At 32.4% G+C, this 20,013-nt stretch overlaps 2 protein-coding genes across 2 annotated transcripts; both read left to right on the top strand.

Moving 5' to 3' along the window:
* Positions 1–3,394: 3,394 nt before the first annotated feature.
* Positions 3,395–15,913, top strand: LOC106123680 (poly [ADP-ribose] polymerase 1-like). Its single transcript, XM_013320094.1, has 4 exons — positions 3,395–3,400; positions 3,613–3,746; positions 13,611–15,553; positions 15,888–15,913. Exons 1-4 carry the CDS (start codon positions 3,395–3,397, stop codon positions 15,911–15,913), a joined length of 2,109 nt encoding a protein of 702 aa, XP_013175548.1.
* A 317-nt stretch (positions 15,914–16,230) lies between these two features.
* Positions 16,231–18,929, top strand: LOC106124553 (poly [ADP-ribose] polymerase-like). Its single transcript, XM_013321341.1, has one exon. It carries the CDS (start codon positions 16,310–16,312, stop codon positions 18,860–18,862), a length of 2,553 nt encoding a protein of 850 aa, XP_013176795.1. The 5' UTR covers positions 16,231–16,309; the 3' UTR covers positions 18,863–18,929.
* Positions 18,930–20,013: the final 1,084 nt, after the last annotated feature.

Here is a 20,013-nt window from a genome sequence, read left to right as displayed (position 1 = left end):
AACTGAAAAAAATCTTTATAAATCTTATATAATATTTTATATCGAATTTTTGTTGCAATATAGTAACTTCAACTTCACTACTGCTATTCATTAAATAGTAAGTTAAATTATTTAATGTTTTATTGTTATATACATATTGATTCTTTAAAATTTATAGTATTAGACTTACGTAGCGGCCCGAAGTGGGCCTTGGTCTTCGATGGTAAAAATCTCCACTTTGGTCTCGACCCATTCCTTGACTTGGAGATCCCTAAGATCTTTCTCTACCTCTATCTAGAGATTCGAAGGACGGCCAAGTGTTCATCGATCAGTCGTCCGACACGCACATTTAACACTTCGAACATCATCCATTGTTTAAATGGCCGAGCCAGCGGAGTTATGTTGTATTATATCCAATGATTTTAGAATCTGCCATCAGCTTCTCAATTTCTGGTTTCTTTCCAATTTGCGGCATACTAATCTCTCTTTGCATTTTAAGTGTTACTTAACAAAGTATCATTATTATAAACCAGTACATTGAATTAATTGTTAACAGAGTTTCTATAAAATAAAATTACTTTAAAGAAAAACATTAAGTAGATTACCTATTTTAAATCTAAACTTTTAAAACTATTTATAATTTTAACTTTAAAAATGAAATAAAAGCAAGTTATGATGAAATAAATGTCGCACATTGCGGTACACGTTGGTTTTATGAGTAAGAAAAGCAAAGAAAAACTCAACGTTGCCAGACTTAATAACGGTACGGTGCAGGTAAAATGTAATAACCGGTGTATAAGAAAATCTTAAGAGGGGCTGCGGAGAGTTACGGCCTCATTTGTCGTTGTCATGTGACCTAACCTATCTTATTGCACCGGGAGCCCGCCTCGATAATGTTCCACAAACATGATATTCCAACATAAAATCTAATGAAGTAACATAACATTTAATGAAATATTTTTTTTAACTCGATACACGAAATAAATACATAGGTCACTTTTATATTATACTAGCGGACCCGACAGACGTTGTCCTGTCTACACGTCTTTAATTTGAATAAATGAATATGAAGTTAATATTTGATGAAAATTGTGAATCTAAACCATTCCCAGATCCCCTTGAACACACACAAAAAATTTCATCAAAATCGGTCCAGTCGTTTGAGAGAAGTTCAGTGATATACACACTCACAGAAGAATTATATATATAAAGATTAACTGTTGTAAACTAAAAAAATGTTAAGCTGAGTATGTAATCTTATATTACCAACATTATGAATATTAGCTTGTTTCTATCTATAACCCTTTTCCGATGCCTACTATAGTAATATTAGTGTTGCCAAAGTTATGTCCCTTTCAGCATGTATTGCAATGAATAATTCGAACAAACTTTCACGGACCAACTTGATACGAATGGGCGGTTGGAACATGACTTTGTGTGGTACAATATACAAGTTTAAATTTAATATTTTTTTATATATTACAGACAAATAAGTGAAGAAAAAATAGTTAAAATAAAAAGTCCATATCTTATGTACTAATAATTAATAGGAAGTTATTTAAATGCTTCAATGTGAATAATTTCATTAAAGTTTAACTTTGAAATTAACATCAAAAACTAGAAATGAAATTTACCAGCAAATTGTTGGCCTAAACCAGTAAAATTTCGAAAGAAGTCTATTTGAGAAAAAAATGTAAATCTCTGCTCTTAATTATACAGCCGTTATAAATACTAATAGAACTTAAATTAAAAGATGTTTATTATACGACTAGTTGTATTGTTTTTTTTATATCGCTATCTTCTTGTATCTTGTACCACAAGATAAATTTATAGCATTTTACGGGATTGCTGTAATCCGAGCTATTCGGTTATTCGTGTGCACACATTCGTGGTTCGTTAACTTTGTTTCACGACTGTATCGTACTTAGGCCGTAATTTGAATTCGAAAAAAACATAGTCCGTAGGGAAATAGAACGAAAGCAATAGTTACCAACTTTTCAAGATTATTTTTGTATAGATTTTTGTATTTCACGTACTTAATACATCTTTAACATTTGAATTGGAGGAAATTATATATTTTTACTGCAATGGTCGAATTTAATTTTCTTTAGATGGACATACAAGTTCTGCCAAAAAATTCGTGGTAATACTTCAAAAATTAACTAATTGTGTCTAAACAAAAATAATTTGTTATAACATTTATTTTCAAATTAATTGATTTTCTTTAAATATATTTTAATTGTGTTTAAATGGTCGGAAAGGCGGAAAGAGAATCCGCAATAAAACTTTTAAATTGACAACAAGAAATCTTCCAACGTCTTCGTACCTGAGCACTTAGTTTGTCAACTTTTAATGGACTTAAAAAATAAAACTAAACGTTTTAATAAACTCTTGCGAGAACAAACAAAAAATAAAAATAAACACTTTAGACATCAGTATTACCGTTGGTTTCTGAGGCCAAAATCTCTGTATAAAACATATCGTGATCTCTTCAATATCTTTGAAACGGGAGTTATGGTCTTAGAAATCCACGGACAGTATTGTTAAACAACTAGTGGCTTTTTTTAGCAAACGTAGTTTCAAATAAAGGTTCCATATTTATACTAAATATATTAAGCTTTCTCGACCCTTACGCTTTATGCAACGTTTTTATTTTTGTTTTATAAGCCGCAGTAGGCTCAGGGGTCAAGCATTTGAATTGCAATCTGCAGGTCCTGAGTTCAAATCCCGCCATGTACCAATGTGTTTTTCGATTTTCGACTATTTCGATATGTATGTACATTTAATTGACGTTCTTACGGTGAAGGAAAACATCGTGATGCAACCTGCACATATCTGAGAAGAAATTCAAAGATATGTGTGAAGTCAACTAACCCGCACTTGGCCAGCGTGGTTGAATATGGCCTAATCACCCTTAAGTTAGGGTAGGCTCCGAGCCCCTCGGTGCGGACGTATAGTGAGCTGATGATGATGACGATGATGAACCGCAGTAATCTCTGTCACCAAAACACTATTAAAGTTTTGCGATACATTACTCTGTGATGTGTGAAATATTTTCAGGGGTTCGCGGAATGATTTAGTTATGTGCCATTTATCAAAGGTAACTGTCATACACAACCCACTCCACGGAACTACGGACTCAGTTACAAATTTCATTTCTGCGAAACGGAAAATAATAGAATGGCTCAAATTGTCGACGCCATATTATATATCATTTCCGCGTTTTCATTGTGCGTAGAAACCAATACTTGATTAGAATACTTGATTATATATTCGTAATAAGATCCAAATGGTAGTGGAAATCATATAAGTTCACGTTTAATTAAATACTAGCTGTCGCCCCCGACTCCGTCTGCGTTCTTCCAGGCAATGTTCTATATGTATGCGAAATTTCATCAAGATCCACATACCCGTTATGGAGGTACCTTCAAACATCCATCCATCCATCTAAACACTCACATTTATAATATTAGTAAGAAGTAAGATTGTAACAATGTAACAAACGTAACCGCATCTTTTTTTTTTTAATAAATGCTCGAGTAGTCTACGAATTACTTAATTACCTTGTACATGAAAACTGATATTGTCATCTAAGTAATAGAAGCATATAGTAAACAATATATTATTGTTAAGCGCATCTACTTGGACAAAATGAAAGCCACGTTGCACCGGAAATCAGGAATTTCAACATCATATCCGGTGTACACCGGCGACTTCCGGCGACACGAGCCTCTCACTTCCGCTGCAGCTCGTAATGGATTCTCGAGGTGAGTGAAAACGTATAGTATATATTCTACCTCACATACTCGTACATTTTGTTATGTCTAAACACTTTTTTTTAAATAAAAAAAGTGTCTCCAACCAATAAATATTTTATTGGTAGTAATTTATCAAATAAAAAGGTTCAATAACTTTCAGACTTAATTCGACTTGGACTGGTACAAATTGTGTTAACGCCGTGAGATCACAAGAATGATCCAGATTTCATTTAGATAATTGAATGAGGATCTATTCTCTCAGAGAAAAGGTTCAGCGGCTACGTAGTTGGGGCTATTAAGTTAAAATTGGTTTCTTGGATCAAATTTTAATAATTTTCGGTAGAAAGCTACGAATTTACACTGAGTAATTTATTGATATTGATTAAATTAAAAACCATATCTATAGTGATGTAATCCTAAGTATAGATGGTCACTATGGATGGATATAAATTTATACATAACATATGTATACATAGAGTATCAATACATTATTTACTACAAAATCACACAATGAACAATAACTTTTCAGTCAATTTTTTTTTCTTATAACCTTCTTTAGTATCAAAATATTACAAATTAACGTAAAACTTTTAGTATATTCTGATGTATGGCGAAGCACCAGATTAATAGCTTAGGATCGACATAGATTGAGCCTTGATACGATTGGCAGTTGTCCAAATAATATCCAAATTCTACACAAGTGTGGACAAACAAATTATACACATAACGCTTCAGTGGGCGCATGGTGGGATCAAAAAACTGAACTGATATCCTTTGTCGTAGTATCAAATCTATGTTGAGGCCTGTTTAAATTCTGTTCGCTCTACTGATGGAAGGTAATGTTTTGGGTTTTTGTTCATCGAACGCACTTTTCGAAGCCACACATAACGAAACGCTGACTACAGCTTGATCCCTCCCGTGAAGGTGTGATTAATTCCGCACGTTTACCTGATCAGGTCCGACAGTTAACCCCCGTTACGAATTTGCTAACAAGAAGACCCTTTTTTCAGGCGCTTCTGCTGATAAACCCGAGGCCTGATTAATGAGATCTTTGTCTTCGATATACTCATAACAATGAGTTTTGACTGCAGTAAACTGGTATTAAAATCTGTTGTCATCATTTGAAAAGACCTGAGATAAAAAAAAAATTTTACTACCCCGTCTATAAAGAAATTTAATTTCAAAAATCTGTATTGTTTATTATTATGCTGTAGAAACAAATTTTTGTATTAAATAATCCAATATTTTAATTGTCATAAACCATTTCTACTTGAACTGTGTGTATTTTATACGTGATGATACACTACTGGATGCATTTAGTTTAATATACAGGGTGTCCCAAAAGGTTACGTACATAGGAAGGGGGATGACAGGGGTGGTCACAAGGATCACCAGAAAAATAAAATAAAAATTCCCCTCTGGGTTAAAAAAAATAAAGGGCATTTTTTAAAAACTTAAAAATTTTACACCTTCTGGGGCAATTTTGTAACCAATGACCTACAAATATTGCTACATTTAAAAAAAAGCTATTATGTTATCGTCAATAACCCTTTATCAATATGAAATAAAAATAGCAATACAACTAACAAAGATTTTAAAGAAAATTAAAATTGGCCCAGAAGGTGTAAAATTTTTAAGTTTTAAAAATATGCCTTTTTTTAATACCCAGAGGGGATTTTTTTTTTTATTTTTCTGGTCACCCTTGTAACCACCCCTAGCATCCCCCTTTCTATGTACGTAACCTTTTGGGACACACTGTATACTATTATTGCAAGGATATAAAGACGTTGAGATTATGTCCTATACAGTTAGAATACTACTTCTTATTGTAGTTAATTTTAGGGTATTAATTATAAATCTGGGACTGGCATTAGCCGTGTCGCAGAATCGCCGAGCGCCAAGTGCCAAGCCGCACATCTGAGCAGTTTGTTCCGCATTGTTCTCAGCAGTTCGGATCTAATTAACTAGCAGTCAATAGCAGGACGCCTTCAGACGTGGCCCAGCCGAGCGCAGGCAATTACTCGCCAATTAATTTTGCAATAAACAAGCGAACAGGCTATGGGTATCGTGGTTAGTGATAGACGTATGTGGGACAAACCTCTTGATGTGGAAACCGCTTGTATGTTTGTGATTTAACTTTTCTATTTAGTATTTTTTTATCATTAAAATCTAAATTTGTTCAAAGTCTTGCAGTTCATGCATTTTTTATTTCTCACTTTGTCGTAGTTATAACAGTCTTCAGTCTGATATGGTCATTTGCAGGAACAAAGCGTCCCACAATGATTAGTCCTTTGCTGCTATCATCCTGTACACTCGCGCAACCTTGACCAGATGTTAATTCTATATTTAAAACTACAACAGGGACTGATCACCTTTCGCTATATCTTTTTAAAATCATTTTAAATGTGTACGAATTATAAAATTTTCTAAAAAACGATGTTATGAAAAATTTTGAACTTTAAATGTGATTCCGTAACTCGCCACCTCAACGGAGAGCAACGAGTAGAAAGGAGTATAAATTTTTTATAAGTTCCCACTGCGCACTTAAGAGATTGTATACAGCAAAGTGAAGTGCCAAAAGCTTAACACTAAAGTTTTAAGTGTACTGAGAAATGCATACTTACATATACCTTTTGGTGACTTGCAAGGAATTTTAAGATGGGTTTGGAAATACAAGAAAAGTTTCACGTATGGGTAACTTAATTAATTTAAGTTTTTTTTTATATTATAAAGTGGCAAACGAGCGAGCGGCCACCTGATATCGAGAAATAGCGAAGTGACCGTTGCTCATAGACATACGCAATTGCATATGCGTTGCCTTCCTTTAATTGACGGAGGAGAGGATGCACAGAAAGAATATGTCTTACCTTCCCATGCATCCTCTCATCCGGAAAGTCCACTTCCACTTCCCATACTGTCCTTAAGAAAAAGTGTGGGAAGGGAAAGAGGACTATAGGCCTCCGGGACGAAACGCGGAATTGCTTCTACTTGACTCCTGTCTTCTGTGTGGTCGTGGTATTTCACCGGGCGAGCCGGGCCAATTCGTGCAAAGATGTTAAAGCGGGCTCTACCACTGTTAAATTATATGTTACAAACACGACTAGGCGGGCTCGCCCGTTGTAATACCAGGACCACACAGAAGACAGGAGTCAAGTGGAAGCAATTCCGCGTTTTATCTGACCAGTGTAGTGCCGACGTGGCAGAGTTATAATGTTAGTTATCTCTACCTTCCCACCTTTTTCATATAAGTAAGAGATAGGAATGCTATGTAGGCAGAGGAGGGGACGAATAGGGAGGGTAAATTTACTCTTTTAATGCATCCCATCTTTGACGGTTATAAAGACCAAACGCATCTGCAAACTGAGCAACACTCACTTAACTATTACAATTTCAAGGGGCTCGTTTGCCATATTTTGCTATGAAAAATTCTAGCTTTATCTATATATTAATTTTACAGTTATAATCACTTATGTAGATTCTTTTAACGAAAACAATACGACAACGGACGACCTATTTCTGTCTAAGGGATTTTATTTATTTATTTTCTACGATAAAGAATAAAATACACGTTTTATAAACAAAAGTCCTGACTCGTCCGGGTAATCGACATTTGATAAGGGTAACCCGTCACCTGTGTTGGGGTTACATTAAAATCTCTTACAGTCAGTAGCATTTTGATATATTGTATTTTTAAACAAAGGACTGAGAAATGAAAAAAATATTTGCACACCGTACATATGTATATGAATTGTTATACTCTGATTTATATTACTTCATCACCATTGTTAGTGGCCCTTGTAATATATATTACAACAGATAAAGTATTCTACTAACGTCATTACTTTTTGAACTAAATGTTAACAAAAGTGAAAGAACTAAAATAAAACAAAACTACTCTACCACTATTCATCAGCTCACTATACGTTCCCACTGAGGGGTTCGGAGACTACCCTAAGTTAAGGGTGACTAGAACATAGTCAACCACGCTGGCCCAGTGCGGGTTGGTTGACTTCATGTAAGAACGTAATAAATGTACAGATGTAAATCGGAAATCAAACACATTGGTACATGACGGGATTCGAACCCATGACCTGTAGATTGCAAGTCAAGTCCTTAACCCTTCCGATGCTCAACAATGACTATACAATTATTTGCCACAAATGTGTCTTGATTTCGCTACTACTCTGTATTTTACAAACTATTATAGATTAAATTAAATTAAAGATGTTAGTCCAGTTAGGTGACTGTTTCTTTTTTTCTAGGACATGAAAATATTCTGTTTGGAACATGTTCAGGGAAATATCGTGTTAGTTTATTATTTAACACGCCTATAGCGCAACAAATGTTTAGGAAAATTACATATACTCGATGCCTTGCTCATTTTCCAGTCCAATAGAAACTGATGGAAAAGGCGTAGTAGTGAAATTAATTTTCTTGATACATTTATCTAACTGCCATATATTCAGAGGCAAATAGTAACTTAAGTAGTCGCTTAGTTAGATTTCTTTTACTAAATTTACATTAAGTGTCTCCCTTAAAATCGTGACAGTAAGAAATGGAATGGAGCTAATGATAAAAATTGTGTATTTGACAACATTCTAGAAAAATTCGTAAAAACGATATTGCGATGTTAAACGCCTTGGATTATCACTTATCGTAAAGTGATAATTCAAGTTGTTTTTAACTAATTTAAAATATTACAACATATAGTACCTGTGTTTTGCATCTATTTGGTTTACATACTTTGGACACTACGGAGAAGAAGACAAATCAAGCTGTAGTCCCTCACAATTGCACTTACATGCATAAAAACAAACCTACATCCGCGCATCAAAAATTACCCTCTCATTAGACTGCTATTCAGTTGGATAGCAACCAACTTATATATAGGTGCCAAAAAGATTACCCACTTGTAATTCAGCTAATAAAATATTATATTATGTACATTAATTTACCGGCTCAGTAAATACATTTAATTTAAGTGACTTCGACAACATAAAGCTTTCATCTTTGTTATTTATTTGTAAAGTATACCATTAAAAATATTATAAAACTACTTAAATAAAATCTAAAAACAAAAATAAAAGATAAAAGGGGCTTAAACGCAAATCTGTTAAAATATGCGCCCCTCATAATAAATTAGGTTTCGCAAGAAAACCGTTTTAATGGAGCACGTAAATAGAACAAAAACTAAAGCTTTGCCCTGTAAATGTAATTATTAAATGAAACGGCAAACTCTTTGTGCTAGAAGAGAACATTTTATTAAGTTAAGGTTGGGTAATAAAGTAAAAACGAAAGTGTATACAAAGAAAGAATGTCGTTCTCAATCTAGACATGGATTATTTTTTTATGGGCTTTTTTTCTAAATTTAATATTATAAAGGAATATTTATGTTTTATGTTTTAAGTCTGTACGTTTTTATTGTGGGATAATTTCAACTGATTAAAAAAAAACTTAATACCGATCGTGGATAGTGCGCTTTCGATTTCGCTTTTAACAATGGTAGAGCCCGCTTTAATTGGCCACACAGAAAACAGGCGTACAGTGGAAGAAATTCCAAATCCATTAAAAAAAATTGTCATACATGATGGTCTATTTTTTAATATACTTATTTCTCAATAACTTTAAAACAAAAAAATAGATATTAAATATTATCGTATAAATAATTTCTAAATCGATAAACAAATAATGGATGGAGGAACTTTTCCAATCCCTGTATCGAGCAAGCAACGCTTCCAGCACTTAGTGGATTGCTTATGTCCGACATATTGATTTACATCGCGGGTAAAGGATTGCTATTACCATCTGATACCCATTTGTTCTTTTGAAAATATATATTTAGTTATACAACACATTAATAATTATTGTTTTACAATTAACTTAGACGACATCATTATTGGTTTGGATTAAAATAAGAAACCCGTCTCGTGTAAAATTTCTCTTCATTTTTTTATTTTTCTATCATAAGGTTACAAACGAGCCAGCGGCGACCTGAAATCATTGAAATAGCGAAGCGATCGTTGCCCATAGACACACGATTGTGGATACGTTGCCTACATTTAATCTACGAAAGAGGAGATGCGCGGAAACTGATGCTCTAATCCAGAAAAACCACGTCCACTTGTGGTGAGAAAACACGGTGTTAAATGAAATAGGACTAAAATTAGGCCTCCGAAATACACAAGTTTTTTTTTTTATTTCCACTCGGACAATCCTTAAGATACTTAGTAAGATATGTTTCACCGATTCCAATTATAGTATCGTATCTAACACTTATTTGTCCAACCACTTGTATAGTTCAAACAAGCTACTTGTATTAGGGAAACTAAAAGTACTCTTCAAACTCTTACTTGTCATAGACGGTGAGAACACTTACATTCCTAGTTTGCCTAATAGAAAATAAGAGGGACCTTGTACAAAGGCCACCAATCAAAAACAGTAATTTACATTTCTGGAAATAGACAAATACTGATTGGTTAGAATAATTTTATTCAGCAATATTATAGTTAACATTAAAAAAGCATGTACAGTCGGACCGGAATAATCGAGAGTCCTATTTTTCTCGCTTATGGAGATCATCCGTAGGGACTGACGATGTGTCATTTATACAGGTTTCGCGCTTATCAAGGTTTGACTGTATTGCTGTCGTTTAAATTTTTTGATATTATATATTAAGGTATTGTTAGTCTTTATTTTAAAAAACCTTTCACATCATTATACTGTTAGGAAGAAAATCCGAAAATGTGCCAGTGTATTGACGCAACACTAGCCTTACTAAAATGTCGAAGTTTATGTCCCTCACTATTAATTCTGACACCGGACTTTGTAATGAAAGCATGTCATTCTCGAAAAAGGATTCGTATTAATAAAAATACACAAATTCATTGATTTTTTTTCTTTATTTCTTTCTTTCTAAGATCGTTAATAACTTTTTTTAATATCTTTATAATAATTTAAATTAGCAGATGGTTCGTTCATTACAAGCATGTAGTGAAATGGGCGGTGAAGTTATAGGGGTGTCTACGAAGAGCACATCTGCACACTAAAACTATAATGAAGACTAAAGTTAAACCGTATTAGACAGCCCGTGGAACAATAGAGCCTCCGGTATATCAAGTAAGTTGGATACTTAGTGCAACTAACTTAAAGTCTTTAGTATTATATCTTGGAAAGTGGACATGAGCAAAGATAAGATATAAAATATAAGTACCTAAATTATTAATAACATTTTTAATTAAAAATGGAAACGTCTCTTTCAAATAAAGAAAATTCTCCTTTCTTGTATGTGTATACAATAACAAATACAAACTCGTTATTGTATTTTTCTTCATTCATCTGTAATTTAGCATCATCATGCAATTGTAATTGGAGCGTCAGTGGCTCAGTGGTCAAGCACTTGACTTGCAATCTGCAGGTCCTGGGTTCGAATCCCGCTATGAACCAATGTGTTTTTCAATTTCCGATTTACATATGTACATTTATCCAAAGTTCTTCAAAGAAGAGAAGAAATTCAAAGATATGTGTGAAGTCAACCAACCCGCACTCGGCCAGCGTGGTTGACTATGGTCTAATCACCCTTAACTTAGGGTAGGCGCCAAGCCCCTCGGTGGGTACGTATAGTGAGCTGATGATGATGATGATCTGTAATTAGTCTAGACTTGCTGATGTTAATATTTTAAGGACTTCTTAAAAATATCCGCTTTATAAAAAAAATTAAAAAGCTTTGTTTCAATATTCCTTAACTTCAACTAAAATACACAATATAAAATATTTATTATCCTGCCCACGCTAAGTATTCATGGCAATTAAATGCGATTTACATTCGCCGACAGATGGCGTCTTATTTAAAGTTAACCAATAGCGTCATTTTAATTAAGCTTCCTGTTAACTTTACTATCGTATGCAACGGTTAATTAAATTTTATTTATAGGATATGTTACTAATGAAAATGTATTAGACAATATGATTAATGATGTAAATATAATATGAACTTGTGTTCAGAGAGATCGAATTTTCTTTCCTCAGACTTTATTTGAAAGATAATGAAATAAATAAATAAATGAAAGATAGATAAAGTTTTTTTTTAGTATTTCTAATAATCCAGTAGTAAAATATAAACTTTTCAACAAGCTCTGACTCTACTTTCTGTAGCCGAATACGTTATTAATTACTAATTTACAAACTTCCTTATAGCAGGTTTCTGAACTCACGGTAGTCGAGAAGAGCTTTTCATTTACTATTAGTTCTATAATACACTTGTTGTTTATGAAACTATTAACTTTTTAATCAAGTTAAAATTGAAACTATTTGATAGTCTCTTCTAATTGATGATGTTAGGAAAATATTTTGTAAATTAATTTGTGTACCGAGTGAGTAGTTAAACCGTTGCGGTTCGATGTTTTTGCAACATTTAAATAAACAGGAATAATAAATTTAAATAGATTTATTTTCAATAACATGAGATCATTTATAACTGATAAAAGTTTTTATCGGTAACGTTTTGGGGTTCCTGGTGTAAATTCTTAAAGCTATCAAGATATTACTAATCATTTGGTTCATACCTAAGTTCTCACCTATGCAATAATCAGAATCACGATATAAGTAAATATCAAACAGTTTATTGTGTGGTCCGTCTTCCTAAATTAAAACCAAAAGTATGTAAAATTAAGGTATTGCATATTAATAGTAAAAAAAATTGGGTCAAATTATAACTTTAATTCGTTCTTCTATTTGTTAAGTAAACTAATTGTAAGAAACTAATATCTACCTAAACGGTATTCAAAAAAATAAAGTGGACGTATACAGTAGATATATTAGAAAATATTGTACTGAACATCTATTCGAAATAATTTTATGACGTATTATCTTCATAAAATGATAACAATTTTAAAACGATATCAACCACAGTCACAATTTATTTCCGAGCGAAGTGACCGTGCTGTGATCTTTTTTTGTTTTTCTCGTCAGTAAAATGTCGTCTTCGTTGTATGAGGCGGAGTATGCCAAAAGTGATAAGTCAGAATGTAAGATATGTAAACGAAAAATTGATAAAGGTTCTGTGCGCTTCGCTATCAATTTACAATCTGCATTTTGTGACAAGATGCAATCTCATTGGCACCACGAGGAATGTTTTTTCAAGAAAATATTTCTTCATAATATTAGTGAAATAGGAAAGTTTAATTTACTCTTATACACGGATCAAGAGAGAATAAAAACTAAAATTAAAAAAGTACCTTATGCAGCTTTACCTATATCTGATGAAAATAGAACTTCTAAGAGAGGTTTGGGTTCTAGCAATTCAGATATTTTATCAACGTTTTCTATAGAATATGCTAAAACTAGTAGTGCGACTTGTAGATATTGTGATATTAAAATTATTAAAAATGAAATAAGAATATCCAAATCTAAGTATGACCCTAGATATGGTGATTGCCTTATGTGGTATCATGTGAAGTGTTTCGTCGACAAACGAGAAGACCTTATGTTTTTCGCCTCAGGTAAAGATATACCAGGTTTTGAAAATCTAAAATTAGAGGATCAAACAATGCTAAATGAAAAAATTACAGGAGTAGATGATGATTTTATTGCAAAAAAATTAAAAACATGTTCAAACAATGGTGATGACGCTGAGGTTAGTGAAGAATTACAACATAAATTAACAGAACAAAGTAAAGCATTTGATGCCTATAGAAACGATTTGAAAGATTTAACTAAAAATGAAATACACGCATTATTAAAAGAAAATAATTTAGATTTACCTTCGACTCGGGAAGAATGCATAGATCGTTTGGCTGATTGCATGGCTTTTGGGGTACCACAAAAATGTCCCGAATGTAACCAAGGTCAAGTAATACTCGACAATTTTTATTATAGATGTACCGGTGATGTAACTGCTTGGACACAATGCTATTACACCACTAAAGAACCTGAAAAAGATATTTTTAAAGTACCAGAGTCCTTAAAGAATCACAAAATATTTAAAAATTACAAAAGCAATATTATTCAACGTATCTTCAGGGATATGCCATTAACAACGGTCATCGATTTGGACACATCTGCCTCTGCAAATCCTCAAACAGAAATATCTTATCCATTGAAGAATATTCAATTCTTTTTATATGGTAAACTTAAAACTCCTAAAGAAGATCTCAAGCTTAATATATTGAAATTAGGAGGACTTGTAGTAAGCAAACTTACAGATACAACTGCGGCTGTAGTTACTACCAAAGAAGAATTAGATAAACATTCTGCTATGATACAAACAATTCAAAACAAAGATATAGAAGTAATTGATGAATCTTATTTTGACCTCATTAATGCTGAAAATGGTACAGTAATAGACTCTCTAAGACTTATTAAGGAAAAAAATATAGCTAGTTGGGGATCTGATCTGTTTAAAAGAATACCAAAAAATGTGTTGGATGGTAAAGTTGAACCTAAATCAGGAAACATGTATAAAAATTCAAAACATGTAGAAACAAAATCGGTGATAAAAGATGGCCATCCAATTGACCTGAAATCCGGTCTTCAAAACATTGCACATGTTTACAAGGATAGCGAAAAAGCTTTTTCAGAGGTTTTGAGTAAATTCAGCGTGGAAAATAACCAAAATTCATATTATAAGTTACAATTATTAGAAGCTGATGACGAAAACAAGTATTGGGTTTATCGTTCTTGGGGAAGAACAGGCACAACAATAGGTGGTTATCAGAGTGACCCCTTTACATCCATAGATGCTGCTAAAGAACATTTCCTAAAAATTTATACTGAAAAAACAGGTGATGACTGGATTTCAGAAGAATTCAGCAAAAAGGCCAGAGCTTATGTTCCGATTGATATAAGTTATGGAGATATTAAACAATCGACAATTCAATTTGATTCTGAAGTTAATTTGCCAAAATCAGTTCAGTCTTTAATTACAAAAATATTTGATACTGAAATTATGAACAAAACACTTCTAGAATTTAAACTTGACCTTGATTTAATGCCTCTTGGAAAGTTGTCAAAATCTCAGATCAAATTAGGGTACAGTGTACTAGCAGATTTACTTCAAGCATTTGATAATAATCTTGTTGATGAAAAGAAGATCAAAGATGCTTCAAACAGATTTTATACTTTAATACCTCATAGCTTTGGAACTGATGGTATAAAACTTTTAGATTCGCCAGATTACATCAAACAAAAAATTGAATTATTAGATAGTCTGCTGGATATTGAAATTGCATATAAATTGTTGCAATCACCTTCTGATGGTTCTCTCAGTCCTATAGAATCTCATTATCTTAAATTAAAAGCAGACATTAGACCATTAGATAAAACGAGTCCCGAATTTGAACTTATTTCTACTTACATGAAAAATACGCACGCTCCGACACATTTGAATTACACACTTGAAATTGAGGAACTTTTTGAAGTTATCCGTGAGGGTGAAGCAGAACGCTATGAAAAATCTAAACAATTACATAACAAACGTTTACTTTGGCATGGGTCAAGAATAACAAACGTAGTAGGTATTCTTTCTCAGGGTTTGCGTATAGCACCCCCTGAAGCTCCTGTGACGGGATACATGTTTGGCAAAGGTATATATTTTGCAGACATGTCTTCAAAATCCGCTAACTATTGTTTTGCAAATAAAACGAATACTACAGGATTTGTTCTACTATGCGAAGTAGCTCTTGGCGAAATGAAGAAATGTTACGCTGCCCAAAATATTAAAAAACTGGCTGAGGGTACACATTCTGTGTGGGGCGTTGGTCGAACGCAACCAGATCCTTCACAAAACAAGGTGTTGAATGACGGTGTTATTGTACCACTTGGTACCCATGTTTCAACCCAAGCTCCCAGTTCCTTGCTTTACAATGAATTTATTGTTTATAACGTAAACCAAGTAAATGTCAAATACTTAGTACAGTTAAAATTTAATTTCAAATAAAATTATATTGTAATTTTTTCTTTATTACTAAACGGAACAAAATTATGTATGTTAAAAGAAATTAAATATTGTTATCCACAACACTGATTTTATTTATATTCTTCTCCACATAAAAACACCGTAATGGTAAATGCGCACAAACCCAAAATTTTAGACGCTTAGAACGAATTTATTAATCAGTGTCTTGTTTTCCTCAAATTATTCTAACATTTTTTTAGATGAAACTTACAGAAATGGTATGTGACTTTAGACCATAAAATATCCTTATTTTGTTTCCCTTGATAGATAAAAGAGGATAAACTGAATTTATTTGAACTTATTAACATTCAGAAAAATCACCAAATATAATTAAATACATTTTTTACAAATACGAGAGAATAAAATCAGTTGGTAACATCATTTTGATACAACTTTATCATACCTAATCGGACACTTACGATTATCTACACTTTACCGACGCAGCCTTATCGATTGTATTTATCTATATTATTTTATCAAATTCAATTGCAGTTGACTAAAGAAAGTAAAAGGATTGTTCACTTTATTTATAGCATTGTTAGTTTAATTTATAACATTTCTTATTTAAGTTAATTATCTCATTTTTATTCAAATAAACAAAAAACAGTGAAAGTACTTTAAAATGGCAAACTTACCTTTCAAAGTGGAATATGCAAAAACAGGAAACGCCAACTGTAAAGTGTGCAAAGAAAAGATTGATAAAGGAATATTAAGGTTTGGTATATCATTGCGTTCAAAATTTTACGACGGTCATCAAACACATTGGCATCATGAGGAGTGTTTCTTTGAGAAAATAATACCAAAAAGCATTTTTGATTTTGAAAGGTTTAACGTACTGCAATACAGTGATATTAAAAGACTGAATGCAAAAATCAAATCCATATTATCTATAATAAAAAACAATCAAGATAAAGAGCAACTTGTACAGTCAAAACCTAACAAATTACCTATACCATCATTTTCAATTGAATATTCAAAAACGGGTAGTTCCACATGTCGTAATTGTGACCAAAAAATTCATAAAGATGAGATAAGAATTTCTAAATCTCAATATGATCCACGATTTGGAGACAGCCTTTTGTGGTTCCACGTTAACTGTTTTATTATAAAACGAGAAGATTTGTTATTCGAAAGAAACATTAATGAAATACCTGGCTTTTTAATTATCAACGAAAATGACCAAGTTCTGATAAATAAACAGATCGAGACATTAACAAACTGTGTAAGTACACAAATAGATGATTCCGATCATTATTTAGAGATGATTGAAGGAGAATCAAGATTATTTGACCACTACCGAAAAGCACTAAGCGTTTTGAATGACAATGAACTCAAGAAACTAATCGATGCAAATTCTTTATTTTTATCCAAAAGTCGAGAAGAACGGATAGATATACTTGCTGATTGCATGACTTGTGGTGTTCCAGAAATATGTCCAGAATGCAAACAAGGTCAAATTGTATTAGATACTTTTTATTACAAGTGCATTGGTGATACAAGCGCTTGGACACAATGCACCTACAGGACAGAAACACCTAAAAGAAACCCTATGAAAATACCGTCTACTTTGGAATATATTCAGGTTTTCAAAGATTATCAACACCCAGGTCTGCAGCGTCACTTTTATAAATTATTTTCAAAAACCTTAGCAGACTCGGAATCAAATTCATCTCAGCGAATTCCACGAGATATAAAAGACGGAAGCAACGTTTCTGAACCGGAAAGAACAAAATTAATAATAAAGCATGGTATGGATGTGGATCTCAATTCGGGGTTAGGAAATATTGCACACATTTATAAAGAACAAAGTAATTATTATTCTGTTGTTTTAAGTAAAACAAATGTGGATGATAATAAAAATTCTTTTTATAAACTACAACTGCTAGAGTCTGATAATAAAGAAAACTATTGGATATTTCGGTCTTGGGGAAGAACTGGTACGTCGATAGGAGGCAAAAAACTTGAAAATTTCACTGATTCCTGTGAAGCAAAAAAACATTTTGAAAAAATTTACGTACAAAAAACTAAATATCGAGAACTTTCAGGTCATCACTTCATTAAAATACCGAGAGCTTATGTGCCTGTTGATATAAACTACGATGATATTTCAATGTCAAAGATAAATATTGAAAGTGATTGTAATCTACCTATAGCGGTACAGGAGATGATTGTAAAAATATTTAATACGAAAATTATAGAAAATTGTTTGTTGCAATATGATCTTGATATTAAAAGGATGCCTCTTGGGAAAATATCTAAAGAACAAATCATATTCGGATATGAAATACTATCAAGTCTTCTAGAAGACTTTAATAAGGGTGTTATTAATATAAACAAAATCAAAGATTCCACAAATAAACTATATACGATAGTACCCCATAACTTCGGATTGAAATGCCCTCCATTACTAGATAATGTAGATTTAATAAAAATGAAATTAGAAATGTTAGATAGTCTACTAGAAGTGGAAATAGTTTATGATTTATTAAAATCCGCGTCTGATGATATTGTAAGTCCCATTGAATCACTATACCTCTCACTTAATGCAGATATTACACCAGTAGACAATACCTCTACAGATTACGATATTGTAAGGAAATATCTGAAGAATACACAATATTCCCTTGATTATACTATTGACATTGACGAGCTTTTTAAAGTTACGCGCGCTGGAGAAGAAGACCGCTACAACAAATATAAAGAACTTCATAACAAACGTTTGCTTTGGCATGGATCGAGAATTACAAATATTGCTGGGATTCTATCACAAGGGCTTCGTATAGCGCCACCAGAAGCACCAGCAACGGGCTACTTGTTTGGCAAAGGAATTTATTTTGCCGATATGATTTCTAAATCTGCTCATTACTGTTTTGTAAATAAAAACAATCCTAACGGTTTTGCTCTTTTGTGTGAGGTAGCACTTGGTAACTCAGAGAAATGTTACAAAGCACAAAATGTCACACTGACTGATGACATCCACTCAGTATGGGGTGTTGGCCGCATTCAACCGAACCCAACAGAAGATGTTACATTAAAAAATGGTATTGTAGTACCGCTTGGAACGCCAAACAACAGTGGTTCTCAGAGTAATCTTATATACAATGAATATATTGTTTATGACGTGGCTCAAGTAAATATAAAATATTTAGTACAGCTTAAATTTAATTTTAAATAAATACACGGATTATGATGTCAGACTCATGTACACAGTCGGTTTACTTTTGAGATTTTATTATATTTGATTTTCCTATACGCCTATGTTAGGTTTAATAATTATTTTTTATCAATAAATGCAATCCAATAATTGTTTTTTTTTAAATAATAAATCATTTTGAACAAGAATGTTGAGATTTTAATTCACATTTTCAAATTTAATAATTACCACATATATTTCTGTTTGAATGTTATTTAGACTAGATATAGAAATTAATAAAGATGACGTAGAGTTGTTATAAATTAATGTATCCCACTCTATCATTCTTGAGGAGCTGGTTATAATTGCTTGACAAGGACGTTGTAAGAATCTAATATCAGCACTTTGTATTGAGTTCTGATAAAGTATCAATATATTAATCCCTTCTAATTGTAATCTAAATCAATGTATCATAATATAGTTACTATTATATTTTCTTTTTATACTTATAAGATATAATAATAAAGTTACATATATTAGATTTGTAAAACACCGCTATTGATTTAGTTTCAGCCAGTAAATCTCTGAATTTAGTTATTCGTGGATAGTAATTTTTTTCATTTTTGAAATTAAATAAATTCACACCGAACAAAAGCCGAGTCCGTCAAAACATTGGTATCACAGGAACGCAGGCAGCGTTCGGTGTTTAAAAATATTTTTTCCGTCCATTTCATTTTCAGTGGATGCTGAATAAAAAGAACAATCTGCAAATTTAATCAAAACAACAATAGGGATTGCCCGCACAATTCCTGGCGGGCATACTTATTCTTGTCTTGAATTGTTTTGCGATCCCATACTGTGGTATAAATCTACTTGATTTTTCGATTCTAGATCACGTCATCATAGTTTTAAAGTATTTTCTAACACAACACAAACAGCTTTTCTTTTTTTTTATCAAGTTAAAAATATTTCACTGTCAATTTTTTGACAAACAGAAATTGTTATTGCATTTCATTTCACGTTATTTTTTTATTTAATTTCATTTCTGTTAGAACAAACAATAGTACATGGATTTTTTTATATTGAGGTAGCTTATCCACAAGTAAGTTGGGAAAAGGAAACGAAAATATCCAATGGATTAATTCAAGTAAAAAGTAAAATTATCCTCTCCTCCTCATGTTACATCCTGTTTG

This window comes from Papilio xuthus, unplaced genomic scaffold (assembly GCF_000836235.2).
Source record: "Papilio xuthus unplaced genomic scaffold, Pxut_1.1 DF828952.1, whole genome shotgun sequence".
In the NCBI taxonomy this organism is placed as follows: Eukaryota; Metazoa; Arthropoda; class Insecta; order Lepidoptera; family Papilionidae; genus Papilio; species Papilio xuthus.
This window is presented reverse-complemented; position numbering and strand designations above follow the sequence as displayed.